Here is a 25,387-nt window from a genome sequence, read left to right as displayed (position 1 = left end):
GTACTAGGTTCCCAGATTCCAAATGCATAGAAGACATCACCAAAACCCTGCGTCCCTAGGGGCTTCCCAGACAGCATGATGCAAAACCAGCTCTGCTCTCCTCCCCACCCTCCTCTCTCCCACCAAGTCCCTCTTACCTGCCTTCCTTAGCTCGCCTACCTGCGTCTCCATCCATCCACCTAGTTGTCCGAACAAGGAAACACACAAGAAGCTTGGGCAGTTCCCTCTCCTCCACTCCCTACATCTAATCAGCCACTGAGTTCTGCAGCTCCTACCTCGGGCGCATCTTTCGTATGAACCACTCCCCTTTCTCCACTGTCCTGGCCTTGGACCAACCACCAGTGCCAGACTGACTGTGCAAGAATGGCCAGGCAACTTTTTTAAAGATAGGCTCCCACCCATCACTTTCCTTGGATTCTGATGCCGCCGAGGGTCCAGGCGGGGGCCTGAAGGATTTTCACACATGTCCCAGGTGTGCAAATTACTGAAGTCCCTACCCTAATGAAATGGCCTCTAGAGGCGCCTGGGTGGCTCCCGGGGTTAAGTGTCCAACTCTTAATTTCAGCTCAGGTCATGATCTCAGCGTCGTGAGGTCAAGCCCAGCATCTGACTCGGTGCTGGGCATGGAGCCTGCTTATGCTTCTCTCTCCCTCTCCCTCTGCCCCAATCTATCCCCCACTACACACACAGTCTCTCTCTTAAAATAAATACGTAAGTAAATATTTGAAACAGCCCTTGACTGAGCTGATAGTGCTTAACTATCAGCTTCGGGGAGGAGGAAACACCCGCCGCTTCACTGGCGGGTTTCTGCTGTGTGGATCCAGCACGGTCAGTTTCAAGCCAACATCACAGCCCCGGAACCACGCACGTGATCGGCTGATGCGAGCTGGACCCAGCACGTGAAAATGCTCAGACCATCCAGTGTTCTCTTGTAAAATAGGTCTAAATGTGCCTTTTCCCAGGTTGAAATCCTTTGGAGTTTTCCTCTGATGCCCCCCAATACAGTCCAAGGTGCTTTGCCTCCCACATGGGCCTTATACCATGAAAGCAGTTTCCTCTTCTCAACTTCCCCTACACAAAGCTCCACCTAAGCCCCTCATGTCTGGCTCACGTAGACTTGCTTGTGCTCCCCACAAAGAAGCCATGCACACTCATTCCTCCAAACTTTATTCACCTTGTCCCTCTGTTCCTCCGTATGACCTCACATCTCAATAACTGCATTACCCACTGAGCCAGAAGCCTGGCTGCCTCTTCCCTCTGACATAGTCAAGGCCTAACTCATTCATTTTTTTCCCTCCTGCACCCAGAGCTCAATGGCCTTTGAGCCACAGAGCTCCGATGATCCAAGCCTGAACACGGTGCCTTGGGGACAACCTGTTGGCTGCCTGAGAAAAAAATCTCTTTTAGGGCAAACACTGGCTACTTTTTTCAGTGTATTTAAGACACTGCATTCTAATAGGTCATATTTAATATTAACAGTAAACAGTGCTTTCCTATCTACAAAGTGCTTCCCTGCACACTCTTCCCTCTGATCTTTCCAACCTCATAAAGCAGGTAAGAATAGAGTCTCTGATTCCCGTTTTTGTTTTGTTTGTTGTTTTTTTTTTTTAAGATTTATTAATTTATTTGACAGACAGAAATCACAGGGAGGCAGAGAGGCAGGCAGAGAGAAAGGAGGAAGCAGGCTCCCTGCTGAGCGAGAGCCCGATACGGGGCTCGATCCCAGGACCCTGGGATCATGACCAGAGCCAAAGGCAGAGGCTTTAACCCACTGAGCCACCCAGGCGTCCCTGATTCCCGTTTTTTAAAGATGAAGAAAATAAGGGTTTACAGGGTCAAAGAGCAAAGCAGTGGAAAGCTAAGGAAAACAGGGTTTCAGTACAGGGGTTCTGTCCCTGAATTCCCTGTTGAATACAGGACAACGCTGGCCGTGGCATTCACCTAAAGCTGCGAAGGGATAAGTGGCAGAAACCACCAATCTCAGAAATGAGAGTGGGGGAGATCTGAAGTTCAGGGTGGGGAAGGGAGCCTAGGAGGAGTGGAAAAGTTCATCGTGCTGCAACTGCCAACTGTCTTTGCAGGAGGCCGCCCTCGGCCACAAGACAAGAGCATCTGGGAAGTCTGATGCCACAAAAAAGAAGGGACAAGAGAAGAGTATGATATGCAGGGTTATGGAACCACGGTGTACACGTGATACAATGTAACATTGTGTGCCGCCTAAATTTTTAAAAAATAATTTAATTAATGGGACGCCTGGGTGGCTCCTCGGTTGGTGAAGCGGCTGCCTTCGGCTCAGGTCATGATCCCAGCGTCCTGCGATCAAGTCCCACATCCGGCTCCTTGCTTGGCAGGGAGCCTGCTTCTCCCTCTGCTGCCCCTCAGCCTGCCTGTGCTCGCTCGCTCTCTCTCTCTGGCAAATAAATAAATAAAATCTTTTGAAAATTTAATTTAAAAAAGAAAAAGAGACGCGACGAGAGTTGCTCTGACCAGTCAACAGGGGCTGATGTGAGACGGGACAGTTCGCCAGGTAATGGCACCTGCCATGAGGTCACGAGGCCACAAGTAAAACCACAGAAATAAACAAGTTCTCGAACAACTCCTGCAGGAGAGCAGAGCTGTCTCGAGGACAATCCGCGGCTGAAAGCCAAGTGAGACAGAGCAGTGTGGCCCGGGTAGGAGAGGACTTCCTCGAGCTAGAGCCAGGCCTGGGAAGGGCTGGCCTGAAGTTCACAGGATGCGTCTGGGAACCAGAGAGGTGAGCGCCATCCCCTGGAGGCGTGAGGGCAGGACTGGGGAGGGGTAGGCAGGCCACAGGGCAAGAATGCCAGCATCCTGAGTGCCTCGGCACAGAAGTAAGTGTGGGGAGCCATGCTGGTGGCCGGTCCACCGCCCGCGGAAGCAGCAGCAGCCCGATGGAGGTCTTGGAATAGCGCAGAATAGCTCGGGGCACCTGGTTCCCCAGAAACAGCTGGCGAACTCCCGCAAGAGCCATTTTCAAAGCCCAAGAAAAAGTGGCAGGAGTCTGTGTTACTTCTTTAAAGCCCAAGTCCAATGAAGAATAAATATGTTTTCAAGATGTTTCATGACTACAGCTTCCCAACTGGTAGCTAATTCTGTCACCACCTGTTTCCCTCTAGTTAACCAGAATCAAACCCCTTCCGCTGAAAGTGTGGGAGTGCGGGAGGTAACAAAGCAGGGAGGATATACAAAGCCTTGTCCTGGGGTGCCTGGGGGGCTCAGTCAGTTAAGTGGCTGCCTTGGGCACAGGTCATGATCCCAGGGTCCTGTGCATCGGGGGCTTTGTGCTCAGTGGCGAGTCTGCTTCTCCCTCTCCCTCTGCTCCCCGCCCCTGCTCGTGAGGGCTCTCTCTCTCTCTCAAGTAAAATCTTTTTTTTTCTTTTAAAGATTTTACTCATTTGTTTGACACAGAGAGAGACTGAGAGAGTGCACAAGTGACAAAGGATAATTGGAAGAAAGACAGGTGGGGACAAAGATGCCCCCCAAGAGGAAACCACCCTTGAAAGGATGTTACACCCACTCTGGAAGGAGCCCTCCACCCTTTCCCACGTGACCAGCAGATGACAAAAGCCTGATTGGATGACAGGTGCAGGGAGGGTTAATCAGATTAAAACAGTGCCAAGAAGCAGACTTAGAAACACCAAAGGCAACCCCCTAGGGTCCCTCCCTCCCGGAGAGTTTTGTACTATCCCTTGGCCATCTCTCTTAAGCCTCTCTTTGCTGTCCACCACTTTGTCTGGTCTACATCTTCATTCTTCAAAGCACTGTGACCAAGAACCATGGGCACCATCGGAGAAAAAAGTCCTACAGCACAAGTAGGCAGAAAGGAGAGATGAAGGGAGAGGGAGAAGCAGACTTCCCGCTGAACAGAGAGCCCAATGGTTGGTGGCTCCCAGGACCCTGGCTCTCAACCTGGGTGCAAGGCAGACGTTTAACCACCTGAGCCATCCAGGTGTCCCTCAAATAAAATTTAAAAAAAAGAAAGAAAGAAAGAATAGCCTTATATCCTGCCCCAAAAAGCCAAGGGGAGAGAAGGGGCCGATGCATCTGGAAAGCAGGAGGAATTCTTGTGTCCTAAATGGCAAAGGACACATGGCGGGGGAGGGGTACTGACCCAGAAACTCTATCACAGACCAACTGCCAGATAACACGGAGGGCCTGTGCAGATCAACGACGAACTGGAGACTGTGTTGTGTTCCAGAAAGAGTCCCTTCAGCTTCCCTACCTCCCCGTTCCCTGCCTCACACTTAGCCCCATCCCCCATCCAACTTCATTTGCCCTTGGCCTCTGGAAAAACTGGTTTATGGTAAAACCATTATCTTGTTTTTTTTTTCCAATTAGAAGAAATAACAAACAGTCCTAACAGAGAACTCTGGTCATTCAGTACTCACAGACAGCCCCTGAGGGGCCGGAGGAAGAAACAGCACTGAACAGACCTGGAGTCAGGACAGGTGAGTTAACAGCTCGACACCGTATCTTCCGGGCCAAGCACTTGGCAAGGTTCTGATAAAGTACACACTCATGGGCACATTTCATTAGCAAGAAGGCAACAGACACGTGTAATTTACCTTACGGAACAAAAGAAGACAGAAGTTGAATAATCCAAAAATCTTTTATTTTTGTTTTGAGAATGTTAATGAAACACACATGCACACACACACACACACAGAGTCCTGCCCTATATCCATTTTGCCCCTTCAAGTTCAAATGTAGGATCCACCCACATGGAAAAGGGTACAAAAAGATTTTCATGATCCACAAAGTAGATGACCCACTCACTCAAGACTCATTCAAAGAATACTTCGAACGGCAACCTGCCAACAGAGAGAAAAGATGAGAAAGCAAGCTTTGGGTGCCCCAAGTTCCGTGCTAGAAGGCAGTAGAGACAAAGTACCCTAAGACCTAGCCCTACCCTCAAGAATCTTAAAGTATGGGGCGCCTGGGTGGCTCAGTGGGTTAAGCCTCTGCCTTCAGCTCAGGTCATGATCTCAGGGTCCTGGGATCGAGCCCCGAGTAGGGCTCTCTGCTCAGCAGGAAGCCTGCTCTTCCCCCCTCTCTCTCTGCCTGCTTCTCTGCCTACTTGTGATCTCTCTCTCTGTGTCAAATAAATAAATAAAATCTTTTTTTAAAAAAAAGGAATCTTAAAGTATGTTTAGAAATGAAGCCTGAAGTATAAAGAAAAGTATGAATCACCAAAACGCTGTATCACAGAGAAGGGCAACAGACATGTACTGAACGCCTACAATAACCTTTTTTCACATATGATCTCACTTAAAAGTCAGTATTCAAGGAAAACAACATGCCTCTTTTTTATCCCAATTCCATTCTGTCTGTTCTTGGTTTCTCAATTTCTTTACATGAAGAATAACAGTGTGCCATTTTCCGTCACCAAATACCCCACTCACCCTGACTTCAAGAGCTAATCGCAGTAACTATAACCCTTCTGCAATGTGGGGTTCTTTCTGGCCTATACAGCGCCCCCTACCGCAACTTCCTATATGTGCTTTTCCAAGCTCATGGCCAGGCGGGCAATTGGCTGTGATGCCTAAAGCCTGCAAGTGTGCTGAGTCCTCTGTGCAAACTCTGCTGGGCTGAGAGCATGAGGTGGTTATTCCCATGCCTCACGGACTAAGGAGAACCAACTCCGGGCTAGGGGCAGTAGAGGAGCCAGCTCCACTCCCATTCTGTGATGGCCCATCTGCAGAGCTGAGACTTAGAGGATCCCACCAATACAGACCTGCCCCACGTGTTCTCATCACTCAGTGTGCTGCTGTCCTCTGTCTTTTCTGCTCTTTACTCACATTCCATAGTACAATGGGGGTAGGGTACACTATGAGGAGCAGGGAAAACCCCTGGCCTCTCAATGCTCCCTTGCCCGGGATGCCATTCAACCTAGAGAATCAAGAAACGGATCTGTTTCAAGCTCTTCTTTCTGTCCATTGGCTTCTCAGGGTGATGTGGGGGACACGGAACGCAATGGGCAACCTCCATTCCGCCGCTCGGCTGGCAGGCAGCCCCATTTTGAGGAGGTAAGTTAGAACTGATGATGCCCAGTTGCCCCAAGAGGGCAAACAGTCACCCAACGTGGGCTCAGATCACTTTTTTAATTTCATCATACTCTTTGAGTGTTGCGGTTACCCACCTCGTCTGTTTTCTTCTCATTTCCCCACTCCTCAGACTGGTGCTGTCCACTAGCTCCATCCATACCCCTCTGCTCACTTCCTCACTCAAGCTCCCATCTCGAGTGTTTTACGCAAACTATCCTATTATCAAATATCACGGACGACGGCCCAGGGGCCTTTTCCCTACCTCAATTCTTTCTGACATGTCTACAGCATTTCAAATGACTCCTCCTTCCTGGGGGGAAAAAAATCCCAGTACTCTATCCTTGACCTAAGTTCAATATTACTTAGTGAGATCACGTCTCTCATTCAACAAGCATTTCGAGCACCTACTATGTGCCAGGCTCCATTTGAGGGAACACCAAGATGAAAGAGGAAAAAGAAAATACATTCCGTCCTGAAGGAGTTCACTCTCCAATGGAGAGTCTTTCCATTGAGTAAAGAGATTACACACAACAAGCGGACCTCTTCGTGGAGGGTGGGATGGGAAAAGTTGGCTCTACAAAGCACACTACCCACGCACAAGACAGAACACCTGGGGTTCCATGGGACTCTGGACAGAGCTTCATGGAGGAGGAAGCAGCTGAGACGGCATATTCTAAGTGGAGAAATCGGCAAGCGCTCTCAATGACTTGGTGGAGAGTTGTTTGCTGCTCAGTCAAGGGCCTCAGGCTCACCCTGCTGGGGGCAAAGACTAGGCCCTTTATGGCTAGAGATGAACATAGGCAAGAAAGCAAAATCTGCATGACAAAGGGCCCATGGGTCCCAGGAGTGGGATTAAATTTCATCCAGTAGGTGATCAGGGAGGTACTGAAGATTCTGGAAACAGTGTTGTTTGGTTGGTTGGTTATCCAAAGAAAGCAGAGGATTAAGAGGGAGGCCTCTAGAAGGAAGCAGAGGCAGAGAGGCAAAGGCTCAAACAAAGGGAGTGGAACCCCTGAGGAAGAGATTTGAGGAGGTGCCTGACTACAGGCGGTGGGAGAAGGCCAGGGAGAAATCTAGAATCCCCTACTGCCTCTGCTTGCTCACACCTGAAGACAGGTCTCTCTTCTTCTCTGGTATCCCTACCTGCTCCACTCCAAGCATCGTGCAAAACACATGTGAGGCAAGGTATAAATCTGTGCTGACTTGTCCCATACTCCCACCTTGCTCACCCAATGGTAAGGTAAGTCTACAGTGGGACTCTTCCGTGGTCTTGTACCCAGAGTGAGAGCGGGAGGCCGCTACGGTGGGCTACGGGAAGATCTCAGGGCACCCCAGCTGGGTTCTACGTACCATCCGTATGCCCTGCTCCTGGAGTCATGCACATAGTCACGCTCCCATGTATTAAAAATAAAAACAGGGGAAACAGAGCACAAGCTCAGTAGCACTGGGGCCAGGTTCAGAAGTCCAGGTCTGGCTCTGGTTCCGCCACTGACGGGGCAGGACACAGAGCAAGGAGCCTCACCATTCTGGACCTCAGTCTGCCTCTGGGTAGAACAAACGGAGCAAGCCCGACCACCACAAAGGCCCCTCTTGGCCTTTTCAAAGGGGAATGAAGCTCAGTAAGATTTTAAGGACGATTTCTAGGAAAATTGGTTTGAAAGCTAAGCGACTGGCAGAGAAGGGCGCTCTGTGGTCTGGACTAGAAGGGTGAGGTGGCCCCAGCTGGGCAGTGGGGGGCAAGAAAGAACAGCATCCTGCAGCTTAGGTCCCCGGAAAGGCAATTCACAGGTGCAAAGACACATGGGACCTCCTGGCTCGCTCCCTGTGCTCGCAATTCTGGATTCCTGCTTCCTTTTATTGTGAACTATTCCCAGCTTATTGCCTTGATCAGAGTCTATAATTCCTGTAATAAAATCGTGGACCAACCCATATATAGGAAGGGGCCTAAAAGATGATCTTTGTCTCACTCCTCCCCTTCCAGAACAGGAAACTAAAGAAAGAAGAGACGTGTAGAAAGCCACAAGGGTATTTGAGAGCACTGTAAAAAAATAAAACTCGAGTTGGCCCTACCCTGAGAGCAAGAGTTCTGCCCCCACAACCCCAGGCTGCCCTTCAGCTACAGGAACCATCCTTCCTTTCTCTGATGTTCGGTGCCACCGCTCATGACAAGGAGAACTACGACTAGCTGTTCGTTCCAGATAATGTCCACATCATGGGCTCTTGGTGAGGGTTTACCAGATACCAGCTCTGTTCTGACCACTGGAGACATGGTACAGGCCGGGCCCCAGCACTTAAGAACCTCAAATTCTGTGCTTGCTTTGGCAGCACATATTCTTAAAAAAAAAAAACAAAAAAAAAACCCTCAGATATTCTTGTGGTTTCGCAGCAGGGATGCAGAGGGAAGAGACCCGTCATCAACACAGACGAAAACGAAAACAAAACAAAAACCCACGGTAAGTTAAAAGTATTACAAAGGTGGGGCGCCTGGATGGCTCAGTTGGTTGAGTATCTGCCTTCGGCTCGGGTCATGATCCCAGCATCCTGGGATCAAGCCCCCGCATCAGGCTCCCTGTTCAGTGGAAGCCTGCTTCTCCCCCTCCCACTCCCCCTGCTTGTGTTCCCTCTCTCGCTGTGTCTCTTTCAAATAAATAATAAAGGCTTAAAAAAAAGTATGATCAAGGTAATAAAATCAGGAACTGAGGAGTCTCAAAGAAGCAAAAAAAATAAAGATGCAAAGTTCACAGGGGCAGAACCCCTAAAAAGGGACAAAATTTGGACTCGAATCCACCCAGCTCACCGCACAGCACACGACTTTACCAACTGGGTCAGACCGAGGGGCTCGGGCAGCAGTTTATGTGACAAGGGCCCTCAAGACCAATGACCGACTAAAGGGGAATACATATAATCAGAAGGGTCTCTCGGGCATTTTTAACTTGAAGTATTTTTAATTTGGAAGGGAATTCAAAAGAAGAGTCTAGGGAACTTTGTTTTGATTTTCATGCACCCTTATGAATCTCTAGCTTGTCCTAATGGAAACCTAGATTATAGTTTAATCAAATATTTCTCCTTTCATTCTATATGTGTGTACTGTGACAACCCAGACGTAAACATCTGCTTTCCTACTTCCCTGAACAGTAAAGAGAGCTCCTCCACAGTACATACTCAAAACCACATTTCTCGCTGATGTCGCTGGGGATATAACCTATCACAATCCTCTTACTAATATAAGGCTAAGTCCTCATAAAATACGCAGATAAAGCAAGTTAAAATAGTCTCTAAATACAAGAATGGCATGTAGCCACTTCCACAGTCAGAGTCTCACGAAAGATGGACTCAGCACTGCTCAGTGCCCACAACCCCGAATCTCACAAATGCCTCACATCTCAAAGGCAGTCTTTCCATCTTACCTTGGCTCTTTTCTGTAAGATCTTCTCATTTTTCTAAAAGTTCTCCCTCGGCATCTTCTTCCCAGCACCAACAGCATCTTCTCTCCTAATTATGCCTCATATCAAAGAACATCACTCCTTCAAACCCCGGAGACAATCCGTTCATGTAGAGCTCTCCGCCAGGCCTTATGAAATACGGATCTAGCTGAAATCAAAGATTCGTGAAGCCACATCGGGGAAGCCCAGCTCCGGGCAATAGAGGCGCAACATCCCCCTGGTGGCTTCCATGTCCCCGTCCCTCTCCCATGAGAAGGGGGACCAGGGTCCAGAAGTGCACCAGGAAATGAGAAGCAGACGCCACAGGCTACTTCCCTGATCACACACAGCCCTAACCGCCCTCTGGACCACTAATTTTTTCCAGGTCTGCCAACCCCAAGTGACTCAGCAAAGGTACTGCAATGACAGACAACCACAAGCCACATGGCCTGCCCCTCGCATCAGATAAGCTCGGCACCGATCGGAAAATGACACCAATGTGGAAACACTTCTTTCCCTTAAATGTAAAGGGATGAGAAAGAAGTCATGAGAAAGAGGGCGCCGAACACGCATCAGGCACTTGGAGAGATGCCTCGCCTTTATTTCAACGCCATGCCAACCGACAAGGTCGGTATTAGCACGGTGCCCTCTTTCTGCAGGAGGAAACTGATGATGCAAAGTGGCCGGAGGGGAGAAAGTTCGCTCCAGGCTGGAATTTTACTCTATAGAAGCAGGCTGGAAATTGCTACCAGAATAAAAATCAAACTCAGCCCCTGGGGAGCCCTCTCCACTGCTGAGGAACGATGTCAGCCTGGGCGTTATCAATGGTATTCAACAAGGATGAAGAGCCTTGGAAAGGGTACAAAAACATTCTATGTCTCAGCTGTCCCCCGTCTCTCTCAAATTCACCATCAGTAGCCACCTGTGATTCCGGATGCCCCATCCCTCAACTCCGGCTGGGCTTAGCCTGGACTCATCTAGAATGGAGCAGGCCAAGTCTCTCGGTCCCCCCAAGAAGTGGATGGATCTAACCCACCAGCGAACATCAAAACAAATATCCTATTCAATCAGCAAATTAAAATTTTTTGCTGATGGGGGCACCTGGGTGGCTCAGTGGGTTAAAGCCTCTGCCTTCGGCTCAGGTCATGATCTCAGGGTCCTGGGATGGAGCCCCGCATCGGGCTCTCTGCTCAGCGGGGAGCCTGCTTCCCCTCTCTCTCTGCCTGCCTCTCTGCCTACTTGTGATCTCTCTCTGTCAAATAAATAAATAAAATCTAAAAAAATTTTTTTTTTTTTGCTGATGGCCCAAGACCACCTCACCTGCCCTAGGGATATCCACCACCTCACCTGCCCTAGGGATATCCAGAGTTAAAAAATACATAACACACACACACACACACACACACTTATACAATATATTCATATTAGATCCACAATATATTTATTTTTGTTTCTTTTTAAGATTTTACTTATTTGCCAGAGAAAGAGGTTGGGGGGGGAGCGCGCACACACAAGCAGGGGGAGCAGCAGGCAGAAGGAAAACCAGGCTCGCCGCTGAATAAGGAGCCCTGGGATCATGACCTAAGCCAAAGGCAGACGCTTAAACGACTAAGTCACCCAGGAGTCCCTCACAAGACGTGTTTTTAAAGGTCTATTTACTTATTACTTCATTCGTTCTCTGATACCCATCCACTGAACCTGGACAAGTATGTTCGGGTTTATCTGCACATGTTTAACTGTTTCTTACCAACCCTCCCAGGACACTACTGAGCTGATTAAGACAGTGAAAGTAAATTATTTCCAAACAGCACCTGTCACTCAGAGGGGCCCTAAGCTGGTAGGTAACTGGGGACAGATGCTCTAGGACTCCAGACTCTTCATGGCTATGAGGACTAAGGTCAGAGACAGGCACAGATAACAATTCAAAAGTGTCCTGCTTTGGAATTGTTTGCATCAAAGGAATGAGAAACAAAACAGAACTTTTTTTTTTTTTTTTTATTTGACAGAGAGAGAGATCACAAGTAGGCAGAGAGGCAGGCAGAGAGAGAGAGAGGAGGAAGCAGGCTCCCTGCTGAGCAGAGAGCCCGATGCGGGACTCGATCCCAGGACCCTGAGATCATGACCTGAGCCGAAGGCAGCGGCTTAACCCACTGAGCCACCCAGGTGCCCCCAAAACAGAACTTTTATTTCCCCTGCCCACCCTCTGCTAGAGAAAGCCGAAGGGAAGTTCAGTGGTCCTGTGTTCCGAAGAAAAGAGAGAAGTGAAGTGGGCCAGGTTACCCCAGGCCCATGGGTACCCCATTCAGCAAAGCACAAGCCATCATCGTCTACTCTGTGAAATGAATGAGCCGGCCTGGCCCTAGAATGAAATGAATGATGGTAACTTGCTTCTGTTCTCATAAGACAACATGTCCATCCAGCTCCATTTACAAAGGATGGTCTCCTGCTAGAGAGGATGTCCTTCACAGTAAGATGTGGCCAGCTATCAGGATGACCAAATGCGGCAGTTTCTGCTGCCCTCTCCTTGGAGGCGCCCGCCACATTTCCAGGTTTTACATTTATTTGCATGATTTGCACTGACTGCCTAAAAGATGCTCAATAAAAACTTGCAGGCGAACAAATGAATGAATGGACAATAAATAAACTAGACTAAATCCTTCCAGAGCAGAGGCCAGACAGAGCCTAGTGGCTGGCGCAGAGCAGCCAAAGCCCTACAGGCGGGCGGAATTCGAACGTTCCTTGCTGGGGCAGCCTGAATGTTTCATGTGTCCCACAGGGGAGGTAAAAATCCAGCCAGAGCTTTGCACCGGAGCGGCTGCTTTAACAGAGCAGAGGCCCGCTGAAAGAGTGTCTTACAGTGTTTGGTCTCTATGTTCCATTTCCTTTGGATTTTCACCACCTACATCGTTAGCACACGCACATAAACCTCAGTATGGTGTTACATGGGCAGATGTATTCTTTACACAGTTTCAAACAAAGCTTGAATTAAAAGAGCCAGGAACCCCTCTTCTGGAGTCAGATCCCATCATTACTGAGTTGTACGGATGAGGGCACGGTGCAGAGTTTCAGTGTCCTTAAGGACCAAGCGGACACAGACGTTCCACCTGCCCCACAGGCTGCCAGAGCGAAAGAAGCAATGGACGGCCAAGCCCTGAGCACGTGCCTGGAGGCTTGGTGTGTGTCGGGAAGCATGGTAAGTGCTGGAGCAAATGCAAAGGGTCATCGCCCTCTGCGCCGCCTTCCTGGAGCCCGTGGCCTGGGAAGTCACTCTGAAAAGGATAAAGTGCGGCGCAGATTCAGATTAACAGCTGTCCACGCGGGCACCATTCTCTGCTGCTCTGACCAGAAGCTCCCGTGGCAAGGGTCAGTGTCTGTGTCCCCTCTTTCCTCCGTAACCTGCCCACCACCACCTGCCCCCCACCACCTTGGGCTCCCAGTTCAAGAGTTTAGACCCCACATCCTGTGATGACCCGGTCCCCGGCCTTCAAGGCCTGTCTTCAGTCTGTCACTACGTTGCATGAAGAAGGCCCATTTCTCCTGCACGTCTTTCGGCTCCTGGCTTCCGCTACAGCTGAGTGGAAAACGCCAGGAGAACAAATGCCCTGACATCCGACAGCTGCAGAGAGACAACCGGCTTCGCACCGCTGTCTCCCGAGGTCTTGGAAAACGTCAGAGCAGCAGACGCGTCTGCATTCCGAGATGCCCTCACCCGAACCACTGAAGTCCTCCTGCCAGTGGGAGGGAGTCCGCTTCCACGGTCAGCCCTCAGCGGCACCCCCGTTGCCCTCCCTCTACAGAGCAGGGCGGAAGACCTCGCTTTCACAGTCCCCGAGTTCTAAGTGTTAGGACATAGACGAATTATCTTTTGGGGATGTGCCCAAGTAACTCGTTTTTTTAAATAAACAGGGATCACGGTGGCATCATTCATTTCCTCACTCTCTCTCTCCCCTCTCTAGGACGCAAGCTCTCCTAAGGCAGAAACTATGTCATTCACTGTAGTTTCTGGCATCTAGAACGGCACCTGCCCCATCACATGTGGTCAGTAAATATTTGCTGGATTAACTGGGGAGGAGGGAGGGTAGAATGGAAGGCTACATGTATTCCCCAATCCTTCTCTCCTCTCAAGAGGAACAACTGTTGCCCTGACCTGGAATGGGAAGGCCAGAAAAAAGTATGGTTGCCATGGCAACCCCAGCTCCAAAATTCAAAACCTCCTTCAAAACTGCCACAGGTCTTCGGTGGGAAAAGTGTTAGTTACTCCTCTCTGCAGACCGTACCCAAGCTCTGGGTCGACCACTGGCCAAAATATTGCTTCTGACCTGTTCTTGCTTTCTGGAACCTCGTTTCAGGAAACATCAACCACTAGGGATGGTTTAGGAAACAACATCCATTAGGGATGCCAAGTTAAACTCCCTGAATAGAGACCACCCTTAGAAGAACAGCAGTCTCTGTTCTCTGGGCATCTAGAGTCCGATGGAAGATGCAGACGGCACAACAAAATAGAAACACAAAAGAAACCAACAGGCTCAAAGCAAACATGCCCTTATGTAATCATCCAGATTTACATAAATGGTATATTGGCGGGGAGGGGGGAGGATTATTCAGCTTTAAGAGGACTTCTTGCTTTGCAAAATGATTTACACTAGAATTCCATGAAAATCAAGTTTCTGTGCAGTCCTTCATTCATTTGATTATTTACTCCTTCCCCAAATACCTATTTACTGAGCTCCTACAATGTTCCATGCAAAGAACTCAGCAGGCACTGAATAATTCAAACACTGAATAAAATAAACTCTGCCCTCACAGCTTATGATCCAGTAAAGGATGCACTGTGACCAAATAAACACAATTGAGGAACACAGTCACAAATTAGGACACGTAATAAACACCAGAGTCTGGGGACGCCTGGGGGGCTCAGAAGCATCTGCCTTCGGGTCAGATCATGATCCCAGGGTCCTGGGGTTGAGCCCCACGTCAGGCTCCTTGCTCAGTGGGGAGCCTGCTTCCCCCTCTCCCTCTGCCCGCTGCTCCCCCTGCTTGTGCTCTCTCCCTCTCTGACAAATCAACAAAATCTAAAATAAAATTAAAATAAAATCAAGTAAAAAAACACCAGAGTCTGGAAATACTTCCTGGAGGAAAGATCCAAAGGAGAAGAAAAGAAGGGCAGGGTGGCAAGGTGGGGCGATGTTATCAGTGGGTAATTCCGGCTGAAGGAACAGTGTCTGTGAAGACATGGAAAGAAGAGAGAGCACCCCACTCACTGGCTGGAGGCACAGGACCGGGAGCAGCAGCGAGGGTGTGAAGTCCCCTTTGGCGGCAGCCCCTCCCGTGGCCCTCGCAGGAGGCAGGGAGTCGAGCGAGGAGGGCACTTGAGGAACACACACCGGAGAGATGGTGGCCTAGAGAGGAGCAACAGTGGTAGAGTTGGGAGGATGGGCTTGAAGAACACCCTCCCAGGGGAGGGAAGCCTCATGAAGCTGACAGGTTCCCATCCCCAGTGCAAGGAACCGAGGGAGAGGAACTGGGCTGGAGGGAAGGAAGGCCGGTTCAAGGACACTGACACGGAGTTTTGAAGAGCATCTCCACAAAGCGTCCATTAGTCACTCGTAGGTGTGAACCTAGGGCTCAGGAAAGAGAGGAGGTCTGAAGTATGGGCGCGTCATCATCATAGAGAAGTAATGAAAGCCACTCAAGTGGATGAAACAGCCCTAGGATAGTGTGTAGATCTAAAAGAAGGAGGCGAAGGGAAAAGGAGAGGGAGAAATAAGAAACCTGGAGTCAGAACCTTAAGCAGATGGACACCGAAGGAACAGACGGACAAGAGCCAGCCCATGAATTGTAAGAGCTCATTGTCAGCACCATAGGTAGATCCCAAAAGCGACATCTCGTAATTAATCAAAGAAGTAATAAACCACTGTTCCAGCTTGCGCTAACCCAAGGAGCAAACTCAGAGGCCTCGCGGATCACCAAAAAAAGTCACTTTTACTAACTAATAATCACATTAGCATAGGTCTCCAGACTTGTCTCCTTAAACTGTCTTACAGGAAGAAGAAATGGATACTCTCTACTTGACAGAGGAGAAAGACACTGAGACCCGGAGAGATAGAGTCACCCGTGCAGGACCACACAGCGAGAAAATGAGCTCAACCCCAGACAACAGCTCCTGCTGCCTCAGATGGTCCCCTGGACTGGTGCTAGGGCCTTGGTCCTTGGAAAGACCATCCACAGACAAGGCCCACGCGAGCTTCCTGAGTTCACTGATGAAGACAGGGCTCCATCCCGCACAGAATGGGCTTCCCACACACGGGGTGGGCTGAACGCCGAGCTGACCGCAGGGTACCTGTACTCCGGAGCCCCCTCTGCCGCTGACCAACTCCACAGCCTTAGACTTCTGTCTGTTCCAAGTTGAAATGACCCCACAAATCCTATCCACCATGAAGACTAGATTCTCCGGGAGAGATGCAGAGCTGGAATGTAGGGACTAACAGGTGGCAGCTGAGTACAGAGAAGGAAGACAACGTAATGGTGTCATTTAGGTCCTAGGACACTCCTCCCCTCTCCCTTCCAGCTGAGTTTTTCCTCAGACCTATTTTTTTTTAAATGCTGTAATATGATGTGCATATTCTCCAGAAATGATCTTTTTCACGTCGCCCTCCACACAGGCCGGAAGGTCCTCAATGGAAGGACCGTTGATGTCCATCCCTGTAGCACAAGCACCCAGCACAGCCCAGTGCATGTCCAATAAATGTTTCAACTGTGAGAATCAGCTCTCCTGAGTTCCCCTGATTTTTCAGTCGAATATCTCTAACTACAAACAGAAAGTGTGTCAACTCACGGAGAAGCAACCCAAGCATGGAGAAGGCATTTGAGAAAGAGGACTCTTTCAGGGTCCCCTGGAATTTTCCGAATCGGAGGGCCACTTTCTACTCTGGTCTCCTGACACAGGTGGGCCGCCAATCCACCAAGTAAGTCCACAGGGTCCCAGGACACCCAAGAGGTCCAAGTAATGACTAGCACAAACCTAGGGCTTCCCTCAGGATCCGCAAACCAAAGCATATGTTACTAGTAAGAAGAAGTTTCTGAAGGAATGTTCTCAAAGGATGACAACCCGTCTCTCATCCTCACTGAAGACGCAACTAGAGAAAATGTGTTTGAACCTTACCACAGGGGATTTCAGTCAGATCTGAGGAAGAGCTTGCTCAGTAGTGGGCCTTGAAACACAGAAAGAGGTAACCAACAGAGGTGGTGCAATCCTCTTTCTGAAGTCTTTTTAAAATTTTTTTATGAGGTCTTTACCCGTCAGGAAGATGTGGTTCATCACAGACAAAGATAGAGAAAACACATGTTGTCACCCATGCAAAGGGCAAACTGTTCCCTGGAAAGGCTCCACCCTGTTCAGAGTAACCTTTATTACCGCCATTCCATCCAACCTGAGAGGCAAGCAAAAGGTCAGGAAGAGCTCCAGAGTGTAATGGCCCAGCCAAAAGGCAAACCCTTGCCAGATCAACGCAGATGGCTTTGTGGAGTCAGACTGGCCTGAACACATAAGCTTGGTTATGGGAACCACAAGGACGAGGCTAAGTGGCATCTCTGATGAGCGGGCTCGTCCCCCATTTGGAGAAGTATCTCATCCTGATGGCTCCTCCAAAAACAGTGCCGCAGAAATTCTTTTTTTCCCCCCTTATTTCACAGACTCACCTGTCCTCAACCTTAGGGGACAGATCTCCTGCCCTACCTTCAACAGAGACAAGGTAATAGAAGAGCCGATGACTCAAAATATCTATCACTTAAAAAGGAAACGTGAATGATGGATGGCTCAGTCGGTTGGGCGTCTGCCTTCGGGTCATGTCACAGTCTCGGGTTCCTGGGATCGAGCCCCATGTCGGGCTCCCAGTTCATTGGGAAAGCCTGCTTCTCCCTCTCCCCCTGCTTGTGAAATAAATGAGTAAATAATATTTTTAAAATAAATAAGAAATAAACAGGAAACCTGAATGAGAAAACATAGTAGGTGATAATACACCAAAGATGCTGCCAATGGCATCGTGAAATGATGAGCTGTCTTCCTTCCCCTACTACCCCAAATTTTACGGTGACTAGCTATTTTATTACACACACAATAGCCACTGGTTTTTAGGGCGCAAAAACTTGTTAAGAAGCTGGAAGATCCTTGCCGAGCCTCAAAAAGATGTCACTAAACCAATGGTCCACTATGTTTTTCTTCATTTTCCTAATCGTGGAGTCAAATCAGCAAGGGTTACCATACCCTCCTTTCCCCCACCGGGCCTCCGAGGCAAATTCTTTTTCCATAGTTGTGGAAGAAGGGGGAAAAAACCAAGTGGGTTGGTTGGGGTTTTTTTAATTTTTTTTTTTTTTTTTAAATTTCCCTCACTCAGCCCCCTCACTTCCTGACTAAATTTGCCAACCAAAAAGCAGCAAGACTAAAACCCTCTGTGGTCAGACCAAGTAGGTACAAGGCAGCAGGTGGGGAAGAGGCATGACGGCAGCATTGTACTGACACGGGGAGACCTCACGAAGCCTCAGGAAGCTCCGGAGAACAGACAGTTAGAAACTGGCCCAGACTTGAGGTCAGAGGCCTGAGTTCTGGGCCATAACCCAGATCTGCCACCGAGACGTGCCTGTGGCCTTATTTCTTTATCTCATCAACAAATCAGAGTTGAACAACCAGACTCTCAACACGAGTGTGTACGAAGGAGGCAGGACCAAGGGCTTCGTACTGTCAGACCCAAAACGACGTATGGGGGCTCCAGTGGGAGAACCCCAGATTTCCTTACTCCTCGAGGCCCTCCTCCACCCACTGATCTTAGCTGAGCCACAGCCCACCGCTGGCTGATGATTCTGAACTATATTATTTGAATTGAAAATCCAGACACACAGTGTCTGGGAAACAGAGGAGAAGATTTGACACCAGGACTATTTTTAGAAGGTGGCACGTGGCTGCTCAGAGTTGCAGGGGGCAGGGGGGAGGGGGTGGCCAGGGCAGGAACCAGCCACCACCTGACATCTCTTTATCACAGCTGCAAACATCTCTGTCCTACCCACATTTGATTTCCAGTTTTGCCTCCTGGGTGGAAGCTTTGCCATCTCCTCTGAGAGCAGGAAGACGGCTCAGGGGCCGAAGTCCCAGGACAAGAGCTGGCAGACTGCCCTCCCCACCCCCAGGAGATGTGTAAAAGCTGCATCTTCCTTCACACCAGACACGACAGCCCTTTGGTCCATCACCACACCGATGTGGGTTGCGGAGGCAAGAACCCAAGAGGGCAAAAGCTCCAGAAAAAGCCCTCGGGCTGCAGAAAGCTCTTGTACACACCGCAACCCAGCAACCATCCCCGGGCTCTCAGGCCGGCTTGGTTCAGTGTCTGAACACTTGCTCCGGCTCCGGGGCCCAGTGGCTCGTGCACGGAGGTCAGGCAGGAAATTCCCCACGGGCATCTTAGCCATTCAGACGCCTTAATGGAAAATAGCGTTACCTTAGAAGCAATGATCAGTGACCAGCCTAGCAACTGGTGGATGGAGAGGACCCAGGAGAAACTAACCGCACAGGGCAGAATCGTCACCTGCTAATCTGCCCCGGGATCATGCCGGGCTCCTGCCTGACACGGAATGGGTGGCCCCTGAGCACATAACCACCACGGAAACTCTTAAAATACCAACACCCACAGAGGAGCCTGGCCAGTGCGTATCAGCCCATGGGACTCCATCTCGACCTCCACAGTTTGCACAAATTGTTAGAATCTGGAAACCACATCTTCAGCCAAAGGCTGCCTGCTTCTCACGGAGCAGTCTGCCCAGGCGGGTCAGCATGGGTCGCCCTGCCCACGGCAGTGATCGACCCCAAGCCCTACAGCTCGCTCCCCGGAGCCCTTCCCATCCTGCTGACCTCACTCCTACCTTCTCTCACACCCTTCCCCTCCACGTGTATGCTTTCTCAAACATGCATGAGAGCCAACAATTTCCAGAGTGATTTCCAGAGCCTGGAGCGATGGTACAGTGTCCCGGGGGAGGGCTCAGGCTCTGCAACGGTTCAAATCTCCCCCTTGCTTCTGTGGGACCAGGAGCGAGTTAATCTCTAACTTCTGTTTCTCAGCCCTAAAACCCGCCTGGGGGTGTTTCTTGGGAGGATTAAATGGGACTGTGTATTGAAGGCGCTTGGCAAGAAACTTGGCGCATAGTGAGATGCTGTCCCCACCCTCAAGGATTTAGGGGTCCGGTCCGGTAAAGGCTTTCTCTAGTTTCACCTTTCACAGTACCAGTTACTTACTTAATCTGTGGACAGATCACAGGTCTCCCCTGCATTTGTTTTTGTTGTTTTGTGTTAAGAAAGAATGACAGTTTTCTCAGGCGCCCCGGGGGCTCGGTAGGTAAGCAGTTAAGTGGTTAAGCGTCTGCCTTTGGCTCAGGCGACAATCCCGGGGTCCTGGAATCAAGTTCCGCATCGGGCTCCTTGCTCATGGGCTGTCTGCTTCCCCTTCTCCCTCTACCACTCCAATTGCTGTCTCTCTCCCTCTCTCTCAAATAAATAAAATCTTTAAAAAGGAAAAAAAAAAAGAAAAGAAAGAATGACATTTCTCTCTCCCAGCCTCCCTGTGCCTCTCATACACGGCAGGGTGTGCACAGAAGTGATGCACAGGGTGTCTGGAGGCACAGCTCACCCTGCTCCCTTGGAAATGGAGCTGAATCCGGAAATGAGACTCTCTCCGAAGGCTGAAGAATCAAGATAAACGCACCTCTGATACCATAACCTGCCAACCCGCTGGCACCCCCAGCTGGAGAGCCTGGCCCAACCAGGCTGGCAGAATCAGTGAGAGGCCTGAGGTCAGATGTGGGTCGCAGAGCAGAAACGCCGAGACTCCAAACCGATAGGACTCTAAGCAGCTTGAGAATATCACACAGACGAGGGGACAGAACCGCCAGGGGGTCATGGTGGTGCAAGTAACGACAATACCGGGGATTCCTGGGGGGTAGAGAAGCAGAGACGCGCTATGTCCCCTGGAAAGACAGCCTACAGGGAGCCATCCATACCTGCTCGCTGGGCCCGTCAGCTTTCCCTCTCCCTCCACGGAACAAGGACAGGATGCCGTCCCGCCAGACGTGGTGCCGTCCAATTTCTGACTCTTCACCAGATTCCGGCAGGTCAGAGAGTTTTGAACAATCACCATAACCAGTTATGGCCAAGGAATTTAGGGAGACGTGCAGGTACTAAATCCAAAAGCTGACCCCTCAACTTCAGACTCTGCTTTTTAGGGAACTCAGAGGGCAACATGGCCAGCAGAAAAAAGAAAAGTGCCATCTTACATTAAATGATGGTTAAGACACCAATTCCCAGACCAAGCGCTGGAAGAACAGCGGAAGGCTCGAGAATCAGCTGCCTCAAATACCACTCTGCCCCTCTCTCCCAGGTTCTAGAACCTATAGCGGCTCCCCAGTGAGCTGAGTCCCCTCTGCATACAGAGCACACTGTCTTGGGGATCTCAATGCATCTTTGTTGACTGATAAAGTGAAGTTCCAACTCTTCAACGGAAATCAAGTCAGTCAGCCCATCCGCTCACCTCCCTATTTTCCACATCCCTCACTGAGGCCACTCGTGGTCATCCATTCCCGTCTTCAAGCCAATCTCCCCAGACTGCTTCCACCACCAAGAACCTGGTCTCCGTTCCAAACCCTGCTCTCAGGGCGCCTGGGTGGCTCAGACGGATGAATGGCCGACCCCTGATTTCGGCTCGGGTCATGGTCTCAGGGTCCTGGGACTGAGCCCTGCCTCGGGCTCCTCCGTGCTCAGTGGGAAGTCTCCATGGGATTCTGTGTTGTCTCCCTCTGCCCCACCCCATGCTCTCTCTCTCTCTCTCTCAAATGAATACATAAACCTTTAAAACAAAACAAAGCAAAGCAAACCGTGCGCTCTCCACAGTAAGTAGATGTGTGGCTGCCTCAGGCCAGAGGATAGGGATAGGAACACTGAGGGTGATAGATATAAAGGGCACGGGTTTCCTTCTGGGGTCAGACGACGCTCTAAAATGGTCTGTGCTGAGGGTTGTGCATATTGGGAATATGCTAAAAACCACTGAGCTGTAGACTTTAAAAATAAGGGAATGATACGGTACATAAATTATATCTCAATAAAGCTGTCACGGGGGAAAAAAACTCAGCTCTGAACCCATCTCCTCCAGGAAATTCTCCCTGACTTATGAATAAAGATCATTCCCTTCTGAACAGTAGAGAAAAAAAAGAACCTTTCTTTCTCTCCTTTTTAATTTATTCTCCAACAAACATGTATTGATCACCATAAAAGCCCAAGTACAGTGCTAGACATTGAGGAAACGAAGATGAACCAGACCAAACTGGGCCGGGGTTACTGCACTACTGTACCCCAAGGTCCTTGGCTCCCCAAACCACACTGACTTTACCATCTTCTCCAACTTCTTTTTTCCTAAGGTTAAAGAAGGGGGGGAAAGGTTGGGGGAGGTGTCTCCCAATCTTCTTCCTGTGTTTAACTTGTGCAGTTAAAACCCACAGCCCCTTGCCTTCTGCTGCATCAGACTTCAGGGCAGCCTGCGAGTTGCTCTTCTGGCCCAAAGAGAGGTAGATTCTGGAGGGGGAATGGGAAGAGGATGTCACGCTAGGCCTGGTATGCTAATCCCCACTGGCTGAACCAGGCCAGAGCAGAGCAATTTTCCAATCCTGGAACGGATGAGGGGTCTCGGGTGCTGCTCCGGGACACTTGAGTGTGGAAGCTTATACCCTCAAGCAAATCCAAGCCACGCAAAACACTCACAGAATAATCCACAAAACACTCACAGACAATAATCCTTCACCGTGACGCGACATTTTCACACGTGGAAAACGTTTTCACGCGTATGACTCCCGAGACGTGTCCCCCCTTCCATGGATGGAGAAGGGGAGACGCACGGAGCGGTGAATGAAGTGAGGTATCCGAGGTCCCACAGAACTGAAATTTAAACTGAAATCTCCTGAAGATGCCTGGGTGGCTCAGTTAGTTCAAGTTTTGCCTTCAGTTCAGGTCATGATCCCAGGGTCCTGGGACTGAGCTCTGCGTCAGGCTCCCTGCTCAGCAGAGAGCCTGCTTCTCCCTCTCCCAGACCACCTCCCCCACTCATGCTCTCTCTCAAATAAATAAAATCTTTAAAAATAAAAAAATTAACAAAAAAAAAACCCAACAACTTGAAATCTTCTGGCTTCCAGTCCAATATTCTTTCTGCTCTACTGCCCTCAAACACCAGCTCCTTTTCTCCGGGAATCTTGCTGAGCATCCATCTACAAGCTTCTACTCCTTCAATTGCTTCTTTTCTCTCCAAGAAGGCTTCCATTTTTAAGACCTACACATGACGGTGTTTTGTGTTCACCAAGATCCACAGAGATGCCAACACGAGGCAGTGTACAGTGGTTAAGAGTAGAGATCCGAGTCCAACCGATTTGGGTTCGAATCCAGAGTTTGCCTTTATTCTACACATGCACTCATGTTCTTTTTTTTTTTTTTTAAAGATTTTATTTATTTATTTGACAGAGAGAAATCACAAGTAGACGGAGAGGCAGGCAGAGAGAGAGAAGCAGGCTCCCTGCCCAGCAGAGAGCCCGATGCGGGACTTGATCCCAGGACCCTGAGATCATGACCTGAGCCGAAGGCAGAGGTTTTAACCCACTGAGCCACCCAGGTGCCCCTCACAGGTCTTAATCTTAATTGCTTATATAAGTCTCTGCCCATTCTCCTTCTCAAAGCTGGCATTCCCTTTTCTCCCTTCCATCTCTCCTTCCAGGATCCCATCAACATCAGCTGGTACCAGACCACGTTCAGGAGAACATTCAATAAATACTTGTTGAATTGAAATGACTGAAATTGAACAGGCTGGGAGGAGGAGTCCTGGGGAAGGTGACCAGTCCTTCAGCTCCCCCACAGGAGACAACCCTAGAGACAGGACCCTAGAATCTGGAAGTAAATGGGCAGAGTCCATGCTACAAAGAGCCAGTGAGGATCCCTCACCGCCTGCCCAAACCAGGCGGTGGGCTTGCCTCCAACACACTCCTAGCCAAGGTCCAACCGAGCTGCCCTATGGTTTTCTACACGGATAGGACAAAACAAACTTCTCCCACTACTCTGATGCCACATTATCCCAGGCAAAAAAGTAGCAGGCACAAACCAGAGTAGCACAGAAGCAGCTCTAGAGGTGTAAAGACTGTAGCAGAAAATGAAAAACTCCAGCACATCAGCTACACGTGTGGGCCAGGACAGGCAAGCTGGTGTGGCCAAAATACATCATAAAAATTGAAATGGGAGTTCAGCAACAGGAGTCTAAGGGGAGGCGCCCCTTAACCTCTCGCACCTTCTGTTACCTCCACGTCTTAAATGGCAATAACAGTAGTACCTAACACCGAGTTTTCGCGATACAATGTGCTCACCGTGATGACCTGCACGTGATAAGGGCTCAACAGATATTAGCTGCCATGGATTTACCATTCACTTTGCTATGAGGATGGAATGAGAGGGAATGCGGCGGGAACCCCCCACACCCCCGGTGTGTGACACAGGAGGAAGTCCCAGGCCCCAGGCCCTGGCTTGGGGCGACACGCGTGGAAGCCGCAGTACTCCCGGCCCTCAAGCGGGGAGCAGCGGTGCCCGAAGCCCACTCTGGCCAGCCCCCCCCCCCCGCTCCCCGCTTTCCTCCGCGAGGTGTCGGCCAGGACGCCCCCCGGGGAGGGCAGGGGAGGGAAAGGGGAAGCAGGCAGGGGGGCGGCGCAGGGACGTACCTGCTTTCACTGCACTCCTTTCGCTCCCTCACCCTGAGCCACTTGCGGAGGAGGAAGCGCTTTCGGCGCGGAGAAGCGCTGGGTGTGGAGCAGTTGGACCAGGGGGTGTCCTCGTCGCTGGAGGGCGTGATCTCGATGGACGGCAGCTGCAGGAACTCCTTGCCCGGGGCCAGGACGCCGGGCAGGTCCCGGGTCAGCCCGGCCTCCAGGCTCTGCTCCTGCACGTTCTTCATGCGGCGCATCTTGAAGCGCCGGCGGCGGAGCGTGGGGGTCGACGAGCTGGACCAGAGCGGGCTGCCCTCGGGCGCGCCCTGGGGCTCGGGCACCTGCAGGGCGGGCGGCTGCAGGTTCTCCAGCATGTTGGCCGCCGGCATGGGGGCCCGTGGCGGCCGCGCTCCCTCGGCGCCCTCCGCCAGCCGCCTCGCTCCCCACCCCTGGCCGCGGCGCGCTCGGCCCGCTCTCGTTGGGAAACGCTCCCCGCTCGAGCCGCGCGGAGAGGGCAAGTTCGTCTCCCCGAGCGCCGCGAGGCAAGCGCGCGCCGCCGCCGGGGCCGAACTTTCCGGCGGTGCGCGCTCCCCCAGGCTGTCGGCGCCGGCCCGCCCCGTCCGCCGCCCGCCGCCACCCGGCCGCCCTCCTGGGGCTCCTGCGGCGCGCCCGCTTGTTTTTCTTCCGCGCTCTCCCCGGCCTGCTTGCGTCTTCGCCTTAGCGGGACTCGGCGGCGCGGGGCCCCAGGGGGCGGCTCGGCAAACTCTCAGCGGCTGGCGATCCGCCGACCAGGCTGGGGAGCCGGCGTGGCGCTGTAGGCAGGCGGAGAGCAGGAGGGAGATGGGGAGAGAGAGAGAGAGAGAGAGGAAGGGAGACACTGGATAAAAACAAGAAAAGGAGGAGCGGGGGAGCTAAGAGGGAGGGGAGGGGAGGTCATTTCTGTCCAGAAGGGGCATGCACAGGCAGCGACAGCTAGGGTAACTGTAGGCAAAATCCCTTGGGGAGGGACTCTACCTCCGAGTAAAGGCTGCTCCAATCAGCCTAATGAAACAGGATCACAAACCAAACTTTCTCAAAGCAGCGATTGGCCAGGCAGCTCTCATTAGTCTAATGCCCAGCTTTTTCTTTGGGGGCAAG

General features: G+C 50.8%; 1 protein-coding gene across 6 annotated transcripts in view; it reads right to left on the bottom strand.

Moving 5' to 3' along the window:
* The window catches only part of GRAMD1B (GRAM domain containing 1B), a 178,910-nt gene that overhangs the window by 141,401 nt on the left and 12,122 nt on the right, over positions 1-25,387 (bottom strand). For 3 of the 6 annotated variants that reach the window (XM_044258088.1, XM_044258076.1, XM_044258077.1), the window contains exon 1: positions 24,266-24,639. The exons of 2 other annotated variants lie outside the window; for them this stretch is intronic. In XM_044258088.1, coding sequence (XP_044114023.1) covers positions 24,266-24,639 — 374 coding nt within the window. Of the gene's footprint in view, positions 1-9,472; positions 9,594-24,265; positions 24,640-25,387 lie in introns of those variants that run through there. One more of the 6 variants, XM_044258078.1, reaches the window with a different exon arrangement.

This window comes from Neovison vison, chromosome 7 (genome assembly GCF_020171115.1).
Source record: "Neovison vison isolate M4711 chromosome 7, ASM_NN_V1, whole genome shotgun sequence".
Classification (NCBI taxonomy): domain Eukaryota; kingdom Metazoa; phylum Chordata; class Mammalia; order Carnivora; family Mustelidae; genus Neogale; species Neogale vison.
Note: the sequence above shows the minus strand (reverse complement) of the source record. Positions and strands in the feature narration are given on the sequence as shown.